Raw genomic sequence first — 18,429 nt, 5'->3', positions numbered from 1 at the left:
AGCGCTACCAAGCCTCCAAAAAACCCACGCCGCGCGTTCAGATTGCGCGACTGTTCCAATTGTCGCCGTATGACAGAAAAAAGCTAGGAAAACTTGTCGTATGACGTGGTTGAAGAAGACGGCGAGTGCATTGGTGGGGTAGTAGCCCCGGTGTGCGGAGAGGTTCGTGTTCGCAAGCACCCTGCCACGCCAAGCCGCCCGCCCACCGTGACTTAGTCATCCACTACGTGGTGGATGCCCTCACCATCACCACCACAGTGTCAAAGAAAAGCCATGCACTTTATCGAAAAGAAGTTTTACCACAGTACTGTACTTGCAATTAATATGCCTCGAGCCTGAAGCCTTCTCCGATTTCAAGCTCGATCGTTCCGTGCCCTGGTATATTTGCCCGGGGGACTCCAAGTTCCCATCATTCATCAAGATACGCGGAATTCATAAAACAATTCTTCACCAACCAAAGAAATACTCAAGCCTAGAATAACTTCTCCACCACAGCTCGTAGGAACAACCTCGGAACGAAGCAGGCTCGACACCTGAAGCGCAGTTTCCTCAGGCCACGCCGCGCTCCCGCGCGCTCAAGGTACGAAATATCCATCGTCAACCAAGCCCAGCTTGCCCATTACCGCACCGCAACCCTCCATCCTGTCCCGCTACAAACCCCCCCAACATGAGCGCCCCCTCCCCCCGCTATCCCCCTCCGCGCACGCCGCCTCGCAGGCCCGCGCTCTCCGAGCGCGCATCAGCGACTCTCGCGCCGATCGTCAAGCAGAGAAGCGCAATGGGCGCGCGCGATAGCTTCGCGTTCTCGCGCGTCGAGGACGATTTCGCGGCCGCACCACCGCCGCCGCCGCCGACGCCGTTGCCTCCGGGCTCGTGGTTGGGAAGGGCGGCGAGGAGGCGAGGGATGACGGCGACGGCGACGACCGCGAGGGAGGGTAAGGAGATAGAAGATACTGGGAGGAGGGATGAAAGACGTTGGGAATGGAGAGGCTTGAGCTTTGATGAGATTTCGAGCTAATGTTAAGGGGATGTAGTGCCGGCTTCAGGGGAGATGGGCTCGCCGGTGCGCCGCGGAGGCGAAGGTATGACTGCTCTAATCCGATGCGATGAGCTTTCTTTCCCTGTCTGCGGGATATAAATGAGCGCTTGGGGCCGCATGAATTGTTATCTTGCTATTATTAACCTAGATGTACTAGTCGAGGAGGTGAAGAAGGAGAAGGGGGAGGATGGCGCTGCTGCTGCTGCTCCTGAAACCCCCGCCCTAACTTCCACCATCGACTCGCCGTACCTAGGCATGATGTCTTCGGGCCCGCGGCGCCCCCGCCGCCCTGTGATGTCGCCGCTGTGGATGCCGCCTCGGCGCCTGGTTTTCGCGCCGCTTGGGGGCTTCGGTGCGGTGAGCGAGGAGGGCGAGATAGAGAAGAAGGATGGGGAGACGGGGTAGGTTTGCTGCGGGGTTTTGGGTTTCTGGGAGTATAGGGTTAGCACGGGAGTAGAGTTTTGGCACGGTTAAGGTTTGTGTTGCGGAGTTTGTTTCTTGAATAGATGAGGTTGATATGCATATTCGTATGCCTTTTTGGTGTGCGTTCCGTGCGCTGCGCCCACCTCGCAGCAACGCAACAATTCTCCACAGCGCTGCATCTATCACAGGTTTTAGCCGGAGAGAGCCTAGCCTCATAGCCTTTATAGCATAATAACTGCTGGATTCTGTTCGATTTTCTCATCTCGCTCTGTTCCCTTGTAAGCGAAGTATGTGACTATTTGCCGAGTTCTTCCTTCAAAGAGTTGAAGCGCTCTCTTCCCTCCTCGCTTGTTATCTTGTCTGAAACATCGAGATCGACATCATCTCTTCTCATGAGCCATTTTAGGACCTCCCAATTACCTACTTCAGCAGCGTGTACTACTGCATTCCTGCCTTCCGAATCTTTCTCATTTACGTCAACGCCTCTGTCGATCAACAACTCTAACAACAGCGGACTGTCTACCCAGCTCTGAGCCGCTATCACCATGAGGGATCTCTCTTGGTTGTCTTTTGTGTTTACGTCGCAATGTCGCTCGTCGATCAAGAACCGTGCGATCCTCGCGTTGCAGCGATGGACGGCATACTCTAACGGTGTTCGGCCTTCGTTGTCTTTCGCTTCTATATTAACGCCCTTTACTCTAGAGAGTCGTTCGACAACGTCCATATTTCCGACGGCTCGCCACACCGGCAAATGAAGTACTGTTTCCCCAAACCTATTCTTTTCGTTCACATCAAAAGCACCACTTTCTAACAATAACTCGACTGCCCCCAAGCTGGCCGACCTTGCGGCGGCATGTAGAGCGGTGTTACCGCCAATGTCTAGACAATGTCTTCTCACATCGCTTCTTCCAAGTAAGTAGCGAACGACCTCCACGCTTATCCCAGTTGCAACGTGCAGCGGGGTCTTACCCCAATAGTTCAGCTGGTGAGCCGCAATTCCATACTCCTCGATGAATAGCTTCACAAGCTCAACACTTCCACTCTCGACTGCTTGGAACAGGACGCCCTGGTCCCAAAAATCGCGAGCTTCGATATCGATGGCTCCATGAGCGAGTAAGGCGTGAACGACGTCGATGTGGCCGTTTGCAGTAGCAACCAGGAGTGGATTAGTATTGTAACCGAATTCGTTGACGTCTACGTCCCTACGGGCGAGAAGCAGCTTGACGATTTCGACGTGACCCGCTTCCGCAGCATAAAACAGAGGAGTGCAACTGGCGGAGTCCTTGGCATTTACGACGAGTGGGGAGTCATCTGGGGTTGCTTGAAGGATCCTCTCGAATAGGTGCGTAAGTCCGAAGACGGCCGTTACGTGCAAAGGTTCGGCATCATTCGAGGAGTCCCCAATCCACCTATAACCATTAGGAGTCCAGCGTACGCTACACATCACTTGCCCATCGTTCAGGAACGAGAGTACCCTCTCAGCTATCTCTTCCTGACAATTTTTGACGTGATATGGCCAATAATTGTAAGCATATCCCAGGAACCCAACGTCAGGAATTGGGTCAAGCCAAGGACTCGGTTCTGAGTTGGACTCGCTTAAGCCGTCTTTGATACTATTGAAGCCGAGAAAAGCGAGGCAGGTAGAAGCGACGTATACTATAGGTCGCAGATCTGATTGGGAGGCTGTCCGCGAGCTGCTGGTTCGGAGATTCCAGGAGTGAATAACACTGTCGAAGAACTCTTGAGTAGTGTAATGGATGAAGCGAACACAATCGGTGGTTGTCTCTATGGTGATCAGGCCGACGCAGCTCGAAACTATTCTCCCAATATCAGGCTCATTGTCCTCATCAAAGTCTTCATCTCCTTCCTCTACGGCTAGGGCGACACAGAGCTCTTTGGTAGTGAGAGGACGCTGTGCGAGTGTAACCCACGCGAGAGCCCGCATGGCTCTAGCTCTCCTGTTGGGGTGCTGGCTTTGGATTCGCTCGATGCTGTCACTATAGACTTCGCGGTAGATGGTGTCGACATCGCCACTTCCTGCGCGTTTCTCTAAGCGATTCAGGATATTCTTGACTTCTCGTTTGGTTTCTGCACCCGCCAATTGGTCCAGGTAGAGCCGTGCAAGCAGGAACCTGTCCGATTAGTCATGCTGTGGAGAAGACGAAGTTACACTTACATGCCATCCGCCGATTGACTTATTGTATCAAGCACCCGTTTCACCAGCTCTGTATCGCCTCGAACATTCTTTAGCAAATCGTTGACCTCTTTGGCCGCCAATGCTCTCACGTCTCCACTTTTTGCCCGTATCTCGACCTTTGCAGCTTCTTTGAAATCCTCAATGATCTCTGGATTTGGCCGCGATGTAACCATCACGGCTACCTTGCAACACCCTTGGAGATAGCGCAGGCTTTCGCACAGTCCGCGGCGCCCCTTTTCTGGAAACTCGTCGAGAGCATCTACCACGATGTATGCCGAGCTGTAAAGCTCTAGAGTACGTCGTAAAGTGTCCCGAATCTCGGTGGCAGTGGCGTATGATCTGTGATTCGTGTGTTGACTATGCAGCTGGAGTAGCGGTTCGGCAGTAGACGGCTTATTCTGCACCAGTTGCTTCAACATAGCTGCAAGTGGATTCATCCCTTGCTCACCCATCCGGTCCTTGTAGTGGCAGAACACGTATGCCACGCCGTGTTTCTCTAGATTCAAGGTTCTCCCTAGTTCGTCAATCACCACCGCTGCCATGATTGTCTTTCCGGCTCCCTTGATTCCCGTGCAAAGCAAAGTGCTCTTCGGTCGCTGGCGCCATTGGCCGAATTCTGGAGAGTTTATGAACCAAGACCCTGTTCCCGCTTGGTGTTCCAAGAGCAAACCGGCTTGTCGGGCTGGATAATTCGTGGAGGAGACCCAGTCCAACGCGCTTTGGAGCTTCTGGGAATACTCATGCTGCCGTATAGCGGAATAGATTGATGTAGCTTTGAGGTCAATTGCAGCGGCATGGCCCTTAAGTATCGTTGTATCTGACGCAATCTGTTGGGTGTCGTACTTGATCATCTGCGTGTCTGACCCGATTTGTTGAGTGTCGTTCTTGATCATCTGCGTGTCTGACCGGATTTCTTGGGTATCGTCTTTAGTCGTTTGTGAGAGCTCAAAATGATCCAGCTGAAGCACAATGTGGATCGTGCTCTTCAGGGATTCAATCCGCGATCTCAATACCTTTACGTCCTCTTTTGTGAACACCCACTTCATAGCCGTCACCACTTTGTTTGCGCCCGTGATCTTCCTAAGCATCTCTTGGAGCACGGAACTGTATTGAGCCAGTGGCCCGTTCTGCACACCAAGAGTCCGCAACGCCTTGTGCCAGTTTGATGTCGGATTTGAGACATCTAGGCGATTCTTCAGGGATATAAGCAGTGAGTATAGTGTCGCGAGCTCAAGCTCGAAGTCTGCTCGCTGCCTCGGGGCATCCTTGACGTCGCTCAGAAATCCGAGCATCTGTCTGGTTGCCGTGACGAGGGTGATCACACTTGCGGCGAAGCTGACAGGGTCCATATTTGGTAGGCTCTTGAGGTAGAAGACCCGTTGGCGTTAGACGCCCACTATCCGAACCGTCCTAGATCTTATATGCCTACTCGAAGGACTCCCGCTTTCGCGTCACGTAGGTCGCCGTGACCAGAAATTATCGGACCGAGAGAGGCAAGTTCGAGGGATCTGACCCAGCTTGCTCCCACAGGACGGAATCGTGCGAATGTGGTACGAAGGTGCCGCAAGGACGAACGGTAGGCGGTAGCAGCCGCCAGAAACTTCGTGCGGATTAGTTGCTGAACACTAGAAGGTGCCCTAGAGAGCCGATTACCTAGGTAGGTCGGTACCCGTGGACTGGATACGGGATAGTTACCAGAGATCGACGGCGCTATCCTCGGTCAGGCTAGCGGGTTCTAGGCTGATGCCTAACTTGGTCGCAAAGTGGCTTGATGCGAGTAAAATCAAACTAATGTGAGATGAGGGGACCGGAAATGATAGTTACTGACAAGTGGAAATGGTGGTAGAAGAGGAGTGTTCAGAGCATGGGGAAGGCTGAGCTGAAAAGAGGTGACGCCGAAAAGTGCACGGACGCACCCCGCAGAAGGCTGAGCACTGTTGCCCTGCCCTCGCTGCGAAATGAAGATCTGTGGAACTGTTCCAACCTCCTGGCTATTCTTCCCTGCGACAAGAGCATTTGGCATAGGGAAGTGCGGATCGAACTCTCCCAATAAAATAGACGGGGGTTCAGCTTCTCCGCTAAGCAAATGTGTTGCCGGATAGGGTTAGTGCTACACGTGACTTGGGTCATATATATAAATCCATATTTCTCGTATTCTCAATCAACCAACTCATGTCTCAGTCCTTGCCACTTCCCCTGAAAAATTGATATACGTGGGCAGAGCAACCTACAGTATTCTTCACTCGCTTAACTAATGATGCCATAAGGTATTGCGATGGGTTTGCCAGCGCTGTTTGGAGAGGAGACTCGCCGGAAGAAAGAGTGGACCTCAAAATAGTCAACGGACGAGCTACAGTGAGAGCCTAATCGGCGGCGGCGAGGTGAGCAATCTGACTGCTTTCAGAGGTGCTTAATCGTAGCGACGGCGAGGTAGGCGTTGGGGAGCCCAGGCTCATAACCTGTTGAAGAAAATTGAGAAATACAGTGTATTGACTAAGTGTGGTGTATTGTATATATCGAGCGCGAAGAACCTTGGAAATTTCTGGATACAGCCCGTGTGGCGCTAAGCCTGAGTAGGAAAGCTAAGCGATTGAACTCCAACGCACTGTCGGCTTCACCCCTCGCCCTCGAGCTTCACAGCTGGGGCTCGGATTACTCCCCGCTACCGATTTCGCAGACGAGCTGAGACCAGCGTTTCTAGACAATGAGGCCGAACATGCAGCGCGAGACTCCTCCTCGGCCTCCCCATCCCCTCCCTTCCTGCTTGCTGCCGAAGCCTACGTTGTAGCTATAGCCCTCCATTATAGCTTCGTATCCTCCGCTGATGGCGTCAGCTCAGATCTTGTCGGTCTGCGTTAGTACCGGCTGGATGTTGATAGGTTTCGCAATGACGCGGCGTGGATTCATGTGTTTCTCAACGGCTGCTATACTTCGCCTCCTGGTCGCGCCCCTCATTGGCTGCCCACCATCGGCTCGCTTTTCGGCGCCCTTCCATTCACTTTTTAGCGCGTGGATACGTCAGCGTATTCGTATGTGCGGAGAGTGCGCGCCAGCTACTTCAGCAGGTCGGAATCTCTGGTCAGATCAGATGGTGCTGCCGTAACTGCGACCGTCCGCGCCCTGATCACTGTTACCGCGGCCAGACCACTTTGGTCAGTCTGGCATTGAACTCATTCGGCTCACTGGTTAAGCTAATTACCCCAAGTGGGATTGGGAGTTCAAACTCATCGGAGCAATCAAAGGTGTTTGGGAAGTCATCATCTAATGGAATGAATCGTTCCCAGGTCCGTCGAGGAGTCGTCTCTTAACCCAGCCAAGCACGAAGGATGCTTCGCGAGAGCGCGGCAACTGCGCGAGATAGCAACAACCCTACGGTATCGTTTTCAGTACGCATTGCGGAATACGGATTCCAACTGGATGAGTACGAGTGGAATATGAAGAAGGTGCGAATAACCGGCGCTCATCGCCTATTCGGTTAATCCCTCTATCCGAGGGAACGTCCTAGACTTGCCTGAACCGCATCGAAATGCATGTTCTGGACTTGAAAGACGCCAGTGGAAACTGCGCTGATGAGTAACACAATACAGAGATCGTCCGCGGACAATCAGCTGACTACAGGACATTCATTGGCAGTTCTATGTCTATCCGGACCTGGACGAAATCACCGCTTCTAGTCTCACGAGCTTGACAAGTCGACCTATTACGTACAAAAGCACTCTCTGAATCGGAAAGGGAAAAGGGGGAATATTATCAGCAATGCGAACTGCGGATCCAGGAAGAAGTGCAATTCGAAACCTTGCGGACGCCGGGGAAGTCCTAGCCGCCAGCATTGCCGCCTGGATTATCTCTGGATGAATGCCCGGACCGGCGTATCTCCAACCCGCTCCCACTCCAACACTGCGTAGCGCGGGAAGGGCAGGAGGTGGCTGCTTAAGCGTAGATGTCTCTAGCATGATAGCATCCCACGCATTCGGGAACCCGTCCTTCTCGCTGGCCGCATCCACCACGTTTGTAGCTGCAACATCGACAAGGCTTAGGTTCCAGCCGCTCTTGTCAGGGTGTAGTTTGCGGGACAATGGGCTGGAGGATCGACTCCGCGATATTCTGCTTGGTACGATTACTCGGAGTCTACGAACCCTCTACAGCCGCTCGCTGTGCACATTACTTCCCTCCTTACGCATGATGAGGATACCTGCTGGATTAGACCCGAACCTCAAACCAGACAAAAATAAGGAAACCAATGTCGCGGACTCAGAATCGGATGGCGATGATACAAAGCGCGGTCTTCCGCAAGCTACATTCACCGCTTCAGGCGACCACTCCCCTGCAACCTCCGGCTTTGTCGATAACCCTTTCCAAGCTTTTTGATGAACGCGGTGTCTTTGCTACGACTCTGGAACATGCCGGTCTGCCATGCGCCTTGTCGCGAGCGCCCTTTTTGGCGGGAGAGGGAGCGACCTCGTCGGGGTCTTTGCAGGAATGGAGATGGGTGGCGCTGGACTCGCCGTTGAAGGAGTCCAGAATATGCTCAGCCCAGTCTTCAGCGGCGGACCCGCAAAATTGGGCTCTGAAATTTATGCGACGACGACAAGCCGCTGAGACCAGGAATGACCAAGCTGAAATGCTGTTAGGGCCTTGCTGAAAGTTTTCAACACAGCTTCTAAACTACGACCATGCTGGAAACGGCTGCGGGTTTTGCGGGCTGTAGTACTTGGAGCACGCCCTACTACCTGACACGGTGTGAGTGAGGCTTTGGGAGTTTGCTAACTAACTGTCATGGTTGCGTTGGTGCTTGCGTCGCGGAATGCAGATTTAAATGTCCTATATGTTCCTTACCTAAATGTACCATAGGCCCCCCATCCTCCTTGAACGCGCCCGCCGCCTCCTCATCTGTTACCGAATATATGGGCAATACTTCCAGAAAGCACTAGGCATTCACCTCTTACTCCCGAAATTATTCCGCTCCAGGGTGGTACACCACAGCGTTTAGCGGTGATGCGGCACCTGGTTCGCATCCCACAGGTCACGTTCGGGATTGCGTCGTTCGTGCATTCTTATATTACGTATCAGTAATCGCGCTTATCCATGAAGATATAGAAGTATAGACTTTCCGCTGCCCATTACTACGCCTGTAATGGCTATCTTGTAGTCTTGTTCTTTTCCTGGGTGCTGCGGCACAAACTCGCCGCGTACACCATGAAACCGGCCTTGACCTTCTACATTCAATTACCACGTCCACTTCAGGTCTTCCTAGTCGCATATCCCGTTTCCTCTATCCGCACCATGCACGTACAGTAGCCTTTCCCTCATCGCACACTATTCTCGTCGCTTGTTCGTCGATCTGTTCCGCTGTTGGGAAATCTACCTCTTCGAGAAGGATATAATCTCCCAGAATCTCTACTATGAGAAGAGAGTATGGATACGGCATCTCTATGAACGAACTGAGAAAGAACGGGCCGGGCAAAAACTGGACGAGAAAACTCTTGTAAGCGTCCCTTTCGCTCGGCCCTCCCCAGTCGTAGCTACTTCGTGTCCTAGTCGGCCAAGGCGCATTTGGTCGACGGAGAGGATGCCGATCGAGACGAGACCGTGTCTTAGTACGCGCTTCTCCAGTCCCACGAGGAGGTTGGGATTGGCTCCCGGGCTGGAGAAGATGGTGCTGGAGGAAGCGGAGACATTCACAGGGGGACAGATTGGGAAGTTAACATCCAGAGCGTACTATTATCCAGGAATTACCTTCACCAAGGGCTGTAGTATTAGCTACCATAAGAATCGAACGTCGTTTTACGGAGATGATTGTTTGACGCGGTGTTACTGCCCAGTATCCGGTACCAGGATCGGCTAGAAGAGGTGTACGGCCGTCACTTTCGGCAGAACGGGAATGCTCTGCCTACCGGAAGGACAACCCGATCCGCTTCGAGCATCTGCCCAATATCCTGCACGATAAGAACGTGGTACGTCCATATCACGCTTTAGTGCTCGAGCAGCGAAAGAGGGAAGACAGGCTCCTCGACGACTCGGAGTTCGACATAAGGGAATAATATCTTCTATTCCCGCCTCATGCTTCTTGGATGGGGCAAGGTACTCGGCTTCACGAGCCGCCGAGCCCGCTTCTTTCTTTGTTGATTCTTCCTCACGACTAACGCGGCCCCTCTTCTTACCGCCTGGATGAGCGAATGGATGAAGGAAGGAAGGAATCGACTTGCGATTGGACCCAGAAGCCAGAGATTCCCATCAATGCGCCCGACGCCATCATCTCGCCACACGGCATGTCGCTGCTGGAGCCGCCTGACGCCTACATGCGCAGGGACAGGTGTCGCTGCCGCGGATTCCCCGGGCGACTGAACGATCCCTTAAGCTATGCGGTGATGGGGTCGCTGGCTTAGTAAATGACAGAGAGACAGTCAGGCAAGGATTTTGCGTATGTGATGGGGCGTAGGTTTGGGGCGTCACTTGCACCCGGTAGAGAAGGAAGGAGGGAGATTTAGAGGAGAAGTCTGGCATGAAACAGGCAGGACTGGAATTAGGTCTGTTTTCCGGGGTGATTTCTCGGATCCGTGCGAACCTGAATGGAAAAACTCGATTGGGCCTTGAGGTTGATGTCTAACCCAATTTGACCCGATTGGAGACGTGGTGACAACACACACTGCGAACACTTTTGCAGTAAAGCAAGATGTCCGAGACTTTCAGTTTCGTCTTCACACGCCGTATGGCAAATGTATCAGGTACTCCTTTGCCACTGCACGGTGTATATCCTGCACAATTTCTGATACTCTGTCAAGAGCGTAAGGCAGACAGCTGGCAGATCCATGGCGGAGGCATTGTATAAAGCGAGCCATCTTCTCTGCTAAGAAAGAAAGAAAGTAAGCAAGCAATCAACCCATCTCTCTACCATTACTGCCTAACTAGCAACTCATTCATCTTTCCATTATTAATCCTTAATTCCTTGTTTACACTAAAGCATTTCTCAGGTCTTACTCTACTCTCAAACGTAAAGTACGACGCAGCACTCTTCACTGCTCTAGCAGTCAGCATGGCGTCCGTTCGTGCTGCTCTAGCTCAGGAGCACCCCCGCGCACCTTTCACGCCAAATAACCCTTTCGTAGCTTGCGTTTAAGAGACGTTCCCTAATTTTCCAAAGAAGGGCAACCCTACTACGGGACAGCTTCGAGCTTGTTTTCCTGGAGCCTATCCGCAAGTAGCACACGAGATTGTCCCCCGGAATGCTAAAGACGACTTCGACTCCGCCATACAGGCCCGCGGCTTTACGGATAATATCCAGGTACTAGGGAAGCTCATGGGCCTCGACCAGAAATCGGTGTGCCAGGACAAGACCGGAGAGCCTACTCAGTTACACGACGAATTTGTGTGGGTTAAAGACGTTAAGAATACAGCAGCCGGCCTCTGCAAAGATGCCATAGACATAATCGACAAGACAGGCATTAGTAAGGACGGTGGACTCGCATACGCATACAGACAGTTCAATAATGCCCACGATGAACAAAGCAGCTATCTTCACAACGGTCGAGATCTTCTCCTCACAATGGCCATCAACTTCTACCCTCCTGCAGCCATTGCCAACGAACAGATCAAGGAATTAGCTAAGGGAGTGCGCGATCTCTGTTCCTCTGGCGTTTCGAGGCTCATGGACTCAAGGGATGGATGCACGTCGGAGGTCAGCTGGTTCGTTTCGCAGAAGGCCAAGTACGACAAGCATTTGGCCGCTGTCGGTGGAACACTCAGCATGTTCTTCGATGGTTCTAACAATCATGTCGGTATGATCAACCTTGGATTTAGCGAGGATAGCAACTAAGGGTATGGTGATGACAAAGAGAGACCCATTGCGCAGGAACCGCGGGGTCAGGCGTGGTGCGTGGCTAGGCGGAAGCATGTACGATACGTGAAGATGTAGTACTCGGCGGGCTCTAGCGGCAAGTTGACAGGTTTTTGACAGGTTTTTTTTTTTTGAAAGTGACTACATTCGTTTAGCTAGACATAGGTGCGCAATTAAACTGTATTTTCGCCGACCTTGTTCGCCGCGAATCTCCCGCGAATGTGATAACTAACGTAAACGCCTAAATGCGCGATTCTAGTTGTTGCTGAGGTGGACTGAAGGGAGCTGATATCGTGATGGCAGCTGCAGGCTGGTGAAGCTGAAGCTTAGAGAGGTAGGCAAGATTCTTGGTGGACGTGAGATTCTCATTGTGGGTGAAGCTACGTTGGTGGAGGCGTGGAGCTTAGAGCTTGGCGGCGGGGTAGCCAGTGAATCAACGGCACTGCACCGATCTCGGTTGGCTACGTACATAGCAGATCAAAGTCAATGCGCAAGGATGCCTGCTGTGCCTTTGGCAGAGGGCTCGTAGCGTCTGTGCCACTATCAATGCCCGAGGCTGCCTGCTGTGCCTTGGCAGAGGACACGTCCTGCTGACAAATGCTGGTCCCCGCTGTGGCCTCATCACATGCCACATTATTCTTGGCGCACAGTTCACCGTCACCACGACACCTCCACCCCGAACACAAGCACCGCCGCGGAACACAAGCGCGATATCGTACCTCGAACGGCCACTAAATCACCCAATCACAAGCCCAGTATGCAGGAGCAAGCCATCTGTAATCTACTGGCCACACTATCCAAGCCTCCATGGACGAAGCCACTGAATTGGAGCCTCCAGATGACAGACGACGGAGAAGAACGCATTCCCTTCCATCTATACGTCCAATCGAACGCTGTCCAACCCCGCTCTTCATCACAAACCTCCTCGTTCCCGGCCCTCAACCGGCTTCCCGCGGAGCTTCAACTCCGCATCCTGACCTTCTGTTCCCCTCCTACTCTCTATCAGATAATGCGTACCTCGGCGCTTCGCACCGAAGCCGCAAAAGTTTTCTGGGCGGATCCGAATACTTACTATCTCATCGAGGCGTACTGGCTCTTTGGCGGCGGGCACTCAGGCTATACATGCTACGACCTATCCTTTACGGCTTACGCGCAGAACGTTGAGATCGAGTACGACTCGAGCGCTGATAGTCAGATCGCTCCTCTCAAAGACGATGTATTGGAACTTGATTACGAAAAGGCCCGAGAGTTTTGGAAGACTTTCCAAGCGCGATTTCCTCGCGCGAAAAGAGTGGTGGTCAACCAGAATTGGGAGTCGTTGTCCATGCGACAGCGTGACGATGAGCCTGTTGCCTGTTGTCTAAAGGCGCTTATCGAGGCATGCCCAGTTGAGATTGATGTCTTGGCTTTTGTACTCGTGGAGGTGCAATCTGGAGGCTGCAAGCGGACTGCGCGTCCTGTTGCGAACAATTGGCACAGAGTACTTTATCGACTCGCAGACGACGGCGGATGGAAAAAGGTCACGACATCTGGTTTCGAGCGCAAGACGGTCCTCATGCCCCCTAAAAGATTCCATGGCCCGGTCGGTGAGTTCGAGGGACTCAAGTATGAATGTGGGAGAATCCAGCTGCAGCGAATAGGCCTCAGGACTCTTGCAATCGAAGCCCTCGATCGGCATTACTTTGATAAGGAGGATTCCGAGCCATTTCATTGCCCTTTGTCTGGGTGCGATGTCTATTTTGAGAAGGCAGGACAGTGGACGCAGCATGCGGCAGAGGCGCATGGTGCTGACTTGATCATGAATTCACGGTTTGATATTTTACCTAACGCATTACAATATGTTTTTGAAGAACGCAAGAACAACCTAGAACAAGAGGTAGAAGCGGTACGGAGGAAGTGGGGGAAGATATATAACGATTGGAATGAGGAAGGGGGTGAGAAGAGGAGGGAGCTAGAGCGCGGGTGGATCTATCAGTTGGAGAACGATGTGGCATGGGACACAGGGATGAAGGGGACGGAGAGTGAGCTTTGGCTCCGGTTTAGTACGGTCATGGATCCGACGTGGGTTGGTCAGTAATCGGGAGACGTGCGTTATTGAGAGTGTAACTGCCTAATTAATAACTCAACAAAGAAAGGACTTTCTAAGTTCCTACACACAGTAAAATATTTTTAGTGGCCAGTAATTGCGCTATATCTTTCTCTATAGAAGCTTTTTTTTGCTCGAGACGTTGGGCGCAGCGCCGCCTATGCTAGGTATACAGATCCAGTAGGCCATGCCTTCTAGCGTTAGCATATAGGTCATGGACGATAATGTATGGATAAACAGCATCGCGGATGGGGTGGGTGAATTAAGGGTATGGCGCTCGGATCGATAGAAAGATAGACATGCCATTTCCTGACTCCGCTCACTGTCCCAGATATCATCTACTTCCTATGCTGCATCTTTGCACTTCTCTCTTGGACCTTCCTCAGCGAACTGGTAGGATGGCTTGGTAGTTGCCGTAATTTCCTCGGAGCCCGCGGTATTGACGGCACGGCTCTTACTCTCGCTCTCGCTCTCGACTGCACTCTCACCTTCACTTTTAGCTTCAGTTTCACCTGCACCTTCACTTACACCCGCACTTGCGCCCACACCCGCGACCAGTGACCGATTCGCCCTCCGAGCTATTTCGCATCGCGCGTAGCGGCTGCGGGGGGACGTCCCCCATGCGCTCCATCTCTCGCCATGGGTACTCTTGACCCCGCTCCTCGTATACCTCGGAATGGTGTCCCGTTCCTCGGAAGCCGGTGCGCACTGCTCCTTCGGGCCCTGACATATATTGACGGTGAATGGTGACCTCTTGGAGTCTGACGAGCCGCAGCCGATCTCGGCATAGGTTGTGCTGATGTTTGAAGGCTATCTGCGCAGTAGAATCGTCGTCCCATTCTTTCAGCCGATTCTCCTCTTCAAGCAAGCGTGATATCGTGCGCGGGATCCCGTTGTGCGGATACTCATGTCGTACGAGTTCCCGCTACCTGTGGCCTATCCGCTGGCTCGTAAACACATGCATACGAGCGGCTTGATTTCTTCTCCCCACGATTTGCGATTCTCATCGAAGAGAGTATAAGATCGAAATAGAATCTTTGTCGTCAATGCGCGCGCCGCCAGAGTCGGAGTCGGAGTCGGAGTTGGGGTCAGCATCGGGGTTTCCCAGCACTCGCGGATCTGGACGAGTGTTTCTTGCCCGCTTCAGCGTGGTCTTTGACAGCGGCACCGGGAGGAGCGCAAGGTCGTTTAAATCTACCACTCTATCGCGGAACTCCGAAACCAATGGTACTCAAGGGTTCCCCGGGGGTTTAGAGAACGGGCGGTGGATTTTCCGAGGTGGATCATGTCCAATCCGGTAACGAGTCGCCGTTGGCTTTCCACACGGGATGCGGGATGAACCGAGGTAACCAGAGCTGCCCCAAGGTCGAAGAATCCTCCTCCTCACGGTACCACTTTCTTCCGACTTCGTAGAACGTAGGGCGTCTGCGGGCTTTAAATTTTTTAAGGGAAAGGCTACGATTCGATAGGCCGCTGGAGTTTGTCCGCGCAAGAGGTAGAAAGCGCCCAAGAAGCCGTCCTGCTATAACATTAAAAATTTTTTTAACACAAAGATTTATGTTAATATTTTTCTAATATTTTTTTAATGTTTATATTTGTATCTGTTTCTTCTAAGTACTATTTCTACCTCCTAAAACTACGTGCTTATCCCGATCTCCCTAACAGTTAGCTACACTACCCTGGAGTTTCCCACTGCATCCTTTACTCCTGCAAGAAGACGAGAGGACGAAGTCGAAACCTGGCGCGTTACTACTATGAACCGCAAATAGCTCGCCGGAGACGGGGCGGGCTTACAGAAGCAGAGGTCTAGTCAGTACCAGGCGGTATAGCGATCATGGCTCCAGCTCAACGGCGTCTCTCCAGCTGCAGCGCCCATGCATTCAATCTTTTCGAGGCGCACCTCCATGTCCTTATCCATATCATCCACCTTCTGCTTGCGACTCTCCATATCCTCTTTTCGGTTTCATAAGCTTCTCCGGAGACGCTAAGTCCGTACTGGAGGCTCCGCGTACTCCGTTTCCGGCTCGAACGATAGTTCCTGGTGGTGATGGAACCGAACGGAGCGTGGCGGCTTTTAAGAGCAGAGAGAAGACTGTTAAGATAGTCCTAGACGGGATACAGGCGCTACGGATGTTGAGTATGAATGTGAAAATGCCGACAAAGGAGCCGATCGGTTAGAGGAAACGCCGTACATGAGGTCGATACCGCGACCCCGTCGAGCCCGATTCTCCGGATAATACCAACCACGATGGTGCTGGCATGACGGTGCTGGTATGACGGCATGAGGCCGACGCATATAACCCGCCCTCGAATATACTACTAGCACCCCTGATAGTTTTATCGTGGTGGACGAAAGCTGAAGTCCTTCGGTGTTGGTACCTAATGGACCCTCTTATAGTCTTCAACCCGGCGTCTGGGGTCTTCACTATGGCCACTGCAGAAGGCTCGCGCGTGCCTTGATGGCGCTTCCGAATTCATTAGGCGTGGGAGTCGGGTTCTCGATGTGATATTGGTGATGGGCGCCTTCAGTCTTGGAATGCTGTTGGCACGGAGGTAGCATTACCTACTCTAATGGCTTTGAGAGGCTGGTATAGAGCCTACGATATCCATTTAACGTGCTGACCGGAAGTAGGTAGTTAAGCGGGAATTCTGGGAGCCCTGATATTGCCAGACTCTTTTCAGATGTTAGCTTCCAATTAATCGAAACGGTACCACCTACAATATCCCACAGAGCCAGAATCTTGCGTTTGTGTTGCATTTTATCCTGCTGTTGCAGAACGTTGCGCGGAATGTTGGTGAAGAGCCTGGAATCGGGACTCCGCCCACGACTTCGACGGACGGCATTTCCGACCACATACCTCGAAAAATGAGACCATGCCTCTAGCTTTATCGACTGATGCGTTTCCGACTACGTCTCTGATAAGAAAAAGTCTGTCTTAGTTAATCTGCTGGCCTGGAAGATCGATGTTCGCGAAAGACCGCGCGGTCACGTGCTTCGTCTCCGTTTCTCGGCGAAGCTTGCTGTACGCATTCGGCATCATGCAAGCCGTTGTCTGCATATTAGGTCCTAGACTGATATCTGACAGCTCTTCTGCAAAATCGCATCCACCTCGCCCTTCATAAACTCTGACATAAGCCTCGGTTGATGCGCCCCGCCGGCCAGTTTGCGGACTCCTGACCCTTTATGCTTCCAGGAATTACAGGAAGTGGCTGTGCTACGGCACGATACATTAGCGGAAACTAGCGGGGTATCTCGCAATAGCGATAAGAGACTAGCCTGCAAACCAGAGGAGGTGGTGGATTATCTATGAAGCGCGTCGTTCAACACCGGCTGATGTGATGGAAACAAAACTAATAGGCTTGGTGGCTGAAGCCTTGGTCCGGATATATGTCTTTAGCGAGCGTTGGCGGTAGCGGGGAAATCTGGTTGTTGCAAGAAGCTGCTGAAGAATCTTTCGGTTCCCCCATACTCGTTCCAGAAAGACTGTTCTCGAATTCGAGGCCTCTACCTTATCTTTCTACCCCCTTCCGCGGAATGGGATCTCGTGTGCTGGGATCTTTCCCTTATCAGCTGATGTGTTGCCTTTCTTCGGGTTGGTAACGGTGGCGGTGATAGCTTCCGCCACGTCGCTGATTTTCTCGAAGACGGCGACAGCGAAGCCTCATTGGGCGACATGGCTTGGAGGACACAGTATACAGTCGAAAGACGAGGTAGGGGGGTCGAGGCGAAGGCGCGCCCAACCAGGGATGGACGCTTGGATAATGCCAGGGGTCAAGATGCTTCCGCACCGCGACGCCGTTTCTCTTGGGTAGCTCGTACCGCGCATAAAAGGGCCTGTAAGACCGTGGAGCAAGCTCATGAATCAAAAACGCCTTCGTATTGATGCGTCGCTGTTTTCCCGAGTGGTGGTGCTGGTGGTGTTGAGGTCTGTGCGTCGGCGCTTTCGGCAGTAAACCTCCGCTAAACTGCCGTCCCTCACTCGTGACCTTCTCTAGAACCAGCACATCGGGCGCATTACGGAGCTACTCTGCGACGCTCTTCAGACGGCAGTGTGCGCTTCGGTGGCTGTGCACCATCCTCCATTTCCGGCGGTCTCACCAGCTCCCTCCGCGACAACACAATGGCGATTTGGGGATGACCTAGGCTTCCGCCTTCCATTTGAGTCGGTACGTCGAGCTTCTCGCGGTAGCCGTGAGGCTCCTCTAACCCCCGACAGGCCCTCCGCGATTTGGGAGTTCAAGCATCCCCGACAACAAATACCGGCAACGGAGATGCGGCCACGTACCGATCGCGCAAAAGCCGCAGAGGAAACCCGAAACGAGCGCCAGACCAGATGGAGCACTGCCTTCGGGGCGCATACCCGATGCGGTCATGGAGCATAGGGATCTGGCTGCTGGACGACAACGAGGTGGCAGCCAATTGATTCGATAAGGCCGTCTACCACCTCCACCCACCTTTCTACCACGACTGAGAGGCGGCAGCCAATTGCTCAAGAAGGCCGTTGACGACCTCCACCCGTCTTTCGACAAGAACAAGAGATCTGGCTGCTGGACGACAACGGCCGAGAGGTGGCAGCTGTACGATAACGGCCGAGAGGTGGCAACCATTGCTTCGAGAGGGCCGTCTACAACCTCCACCCGACAAGAACACGAGATCTGGCTGCTGGATGACAATGACTGAGAGATAGCAGCCAATTGCTTCGAGAGGGCTGTCTACAACCCCCACCCGGCTTTCGACAAGAACAAGCAGAGAACGCGCCTTGCGGGGTGAGCGATAGAAGGAAAGCTGGCCGGATGCAGACACTACTGGACAAGAGGATATTGGAGCGGATACCTAGGAGAAGGTCCAG

General features: G+C 52.8%; 5 protein-coding genes across 5 annotated transcripts; 4 read left to right on the top strand and 1 right to left on the bottom strand.

Annotated features, from left to right (window-relative positions):
• Nucleotides 1-667: 667 nt before the first annotated feature.
• BU26DRAFT_510054 (uncharacterized protein) lies at nucleotides 668-1,444 on the top strand (the record flags this gene model as incomplete). Its single annotated transcript, XM_033827195.1, has 3 exons — nucleotides 668-935; nucleotides 1,035-1,082; nucleotides 1,188-1,444. 3 exons carry the CDS (start codon nucleotides 668-670, stop codon nucleotides 1,442-1,444), a joined length of 573 nt encoding a protein of 190 aa, XP_033678559.1.
• Nucleotides 1,445-1,719: 275 nt separating this feature from the next.
• Nucleotides 1,720-5,493, bottom strand: BU26DRAFT_555005 (ankyrin). Its single transcript, XM_033832299.1, has 3 exons — nucleotides 5,313-5,493; nucleotides 3,639-5,259; nucleotides 1,720-3,594 (listed from the first exon to the last, which is right to left on the bottom strand). Exons 2-3 carry the CDS (start codon nucleotides 5,006-5,008, stop codon nucleotides 1,758-1,760), a joined length of 3,207 nt encoding a protein of 1,068 aa, XP_033678558.1. The 5' UTR covers nucleotides 5,009-5,259; nucleotides 5,313-5,493; the 3' UTR covers nucleotides 1,720-1,757.
• Nucleotides 5,494-7,408: 1,915 nt separating this feature from the next.
• BU26DRAFT_581778 (uncharacterized protein) lies at nucleotides 7,409-8,027 on the top strand (the record flags this gene model as incomplete). The annotated part of the gene is made up of 1 exon (XM_033834504.1): nucleotides 7,409-8,027. The coding sequence occupies exon 1, from the start codon at nucleotides 7,515-7,517 to the stop codon at nucleotides 8,025-8,027; it is 513 nt and encodes a 170-aa protein (XP_033678557.1). The 5' UTR covers nucleotides 7,409-7,514.
• Nucleotides 8,028-10,692: 2,665 nt separating this feature from the next.
• On the top strand, nucleotides 10,693-11,472 carry BU26DRAFT_570241 (uncharacterized protein; the record flags this gene model as incomplete). Its single annotated transcript, XM_033833983.1, has 2 exons — nucleotides 10,693-10,701; nucleotides 10,801-11,472. The coding sequence occupies 2 exons, from the start codon at nucleotides 10,693-10,695 to the stop codon at nucleotides 11,470-11,472; spliced, it is 681 nt and encodes a 226-aa protein (XP_033678556.1).
• A 495-nt stretch (nucleotides 11,473-11,967) lies between these two features.
• Nucleotides 11,968-13,637, top strand: BU26DRAFT_523822 (uncharacterized protein). Its single transcript, XM_033830145.1, has one exon. The coding sequence runs from the start codon at nucleotides 12,119-12,121 to the stop codon at nucleotides 13,568-13,570; it is 1,452 nt and encodes a 483-aa protein (XP_033678555.1). The 5' UTR covers nucleotides 11,968-12,118; the 3' UTR covers nucleotides 13,571-13,637.
• The last annotated feature ends 4,792 nt before the right edge of the window (nucleotides 13,638-18,429 follow it).

Source organism: Trematosphaeria pertusa (genome assembly GCF_010094035.1).
Source record: "Trematosphaeria pertusa strain CBS 122368 unplaced genomic scaffold BU26scaffold_17, whole genome shotgun sequence".
In the NCBI taxonomy this organism is placed as follows: domain Eukaryota; kingdom Fungi; phylum Ascomycota; class Dothideomycetes; order Pleosporales; family Trematosphaeriaceae; genus Trematosphaeria; species Trematosphaeria pertusa.
Note: the sequence above shows the minus strand (reverse complement) of the source record. Positions and strands in the feature narration are given on the sequence as shown.

Bases quoted from the DNA above. Each gene is read 5' to 3' on its own strand.
- BU26DRAFT_523822 (XM_033830145.1), top strand. From the start codon at position 12,119: ATGCCACATTATTCTTGGCGCACAGTTCACCGTCACCACGACACCTCC.
- BU26DRAFT_555005 (XM_033832299.1), bottom strand. From the start codon at position 5,008: ATGGACCCTGTCAGCTTCGCCGCAAGTGTGATCACCCTCGTCACGGCA. The intron at 3,595-3,638 runs GTAAGTGTAACT...CTAATCGGACAG, and splicing joins AGTCAATCGGCGGATGGCAT to GTTCCTGCTTGCACGGCTCT.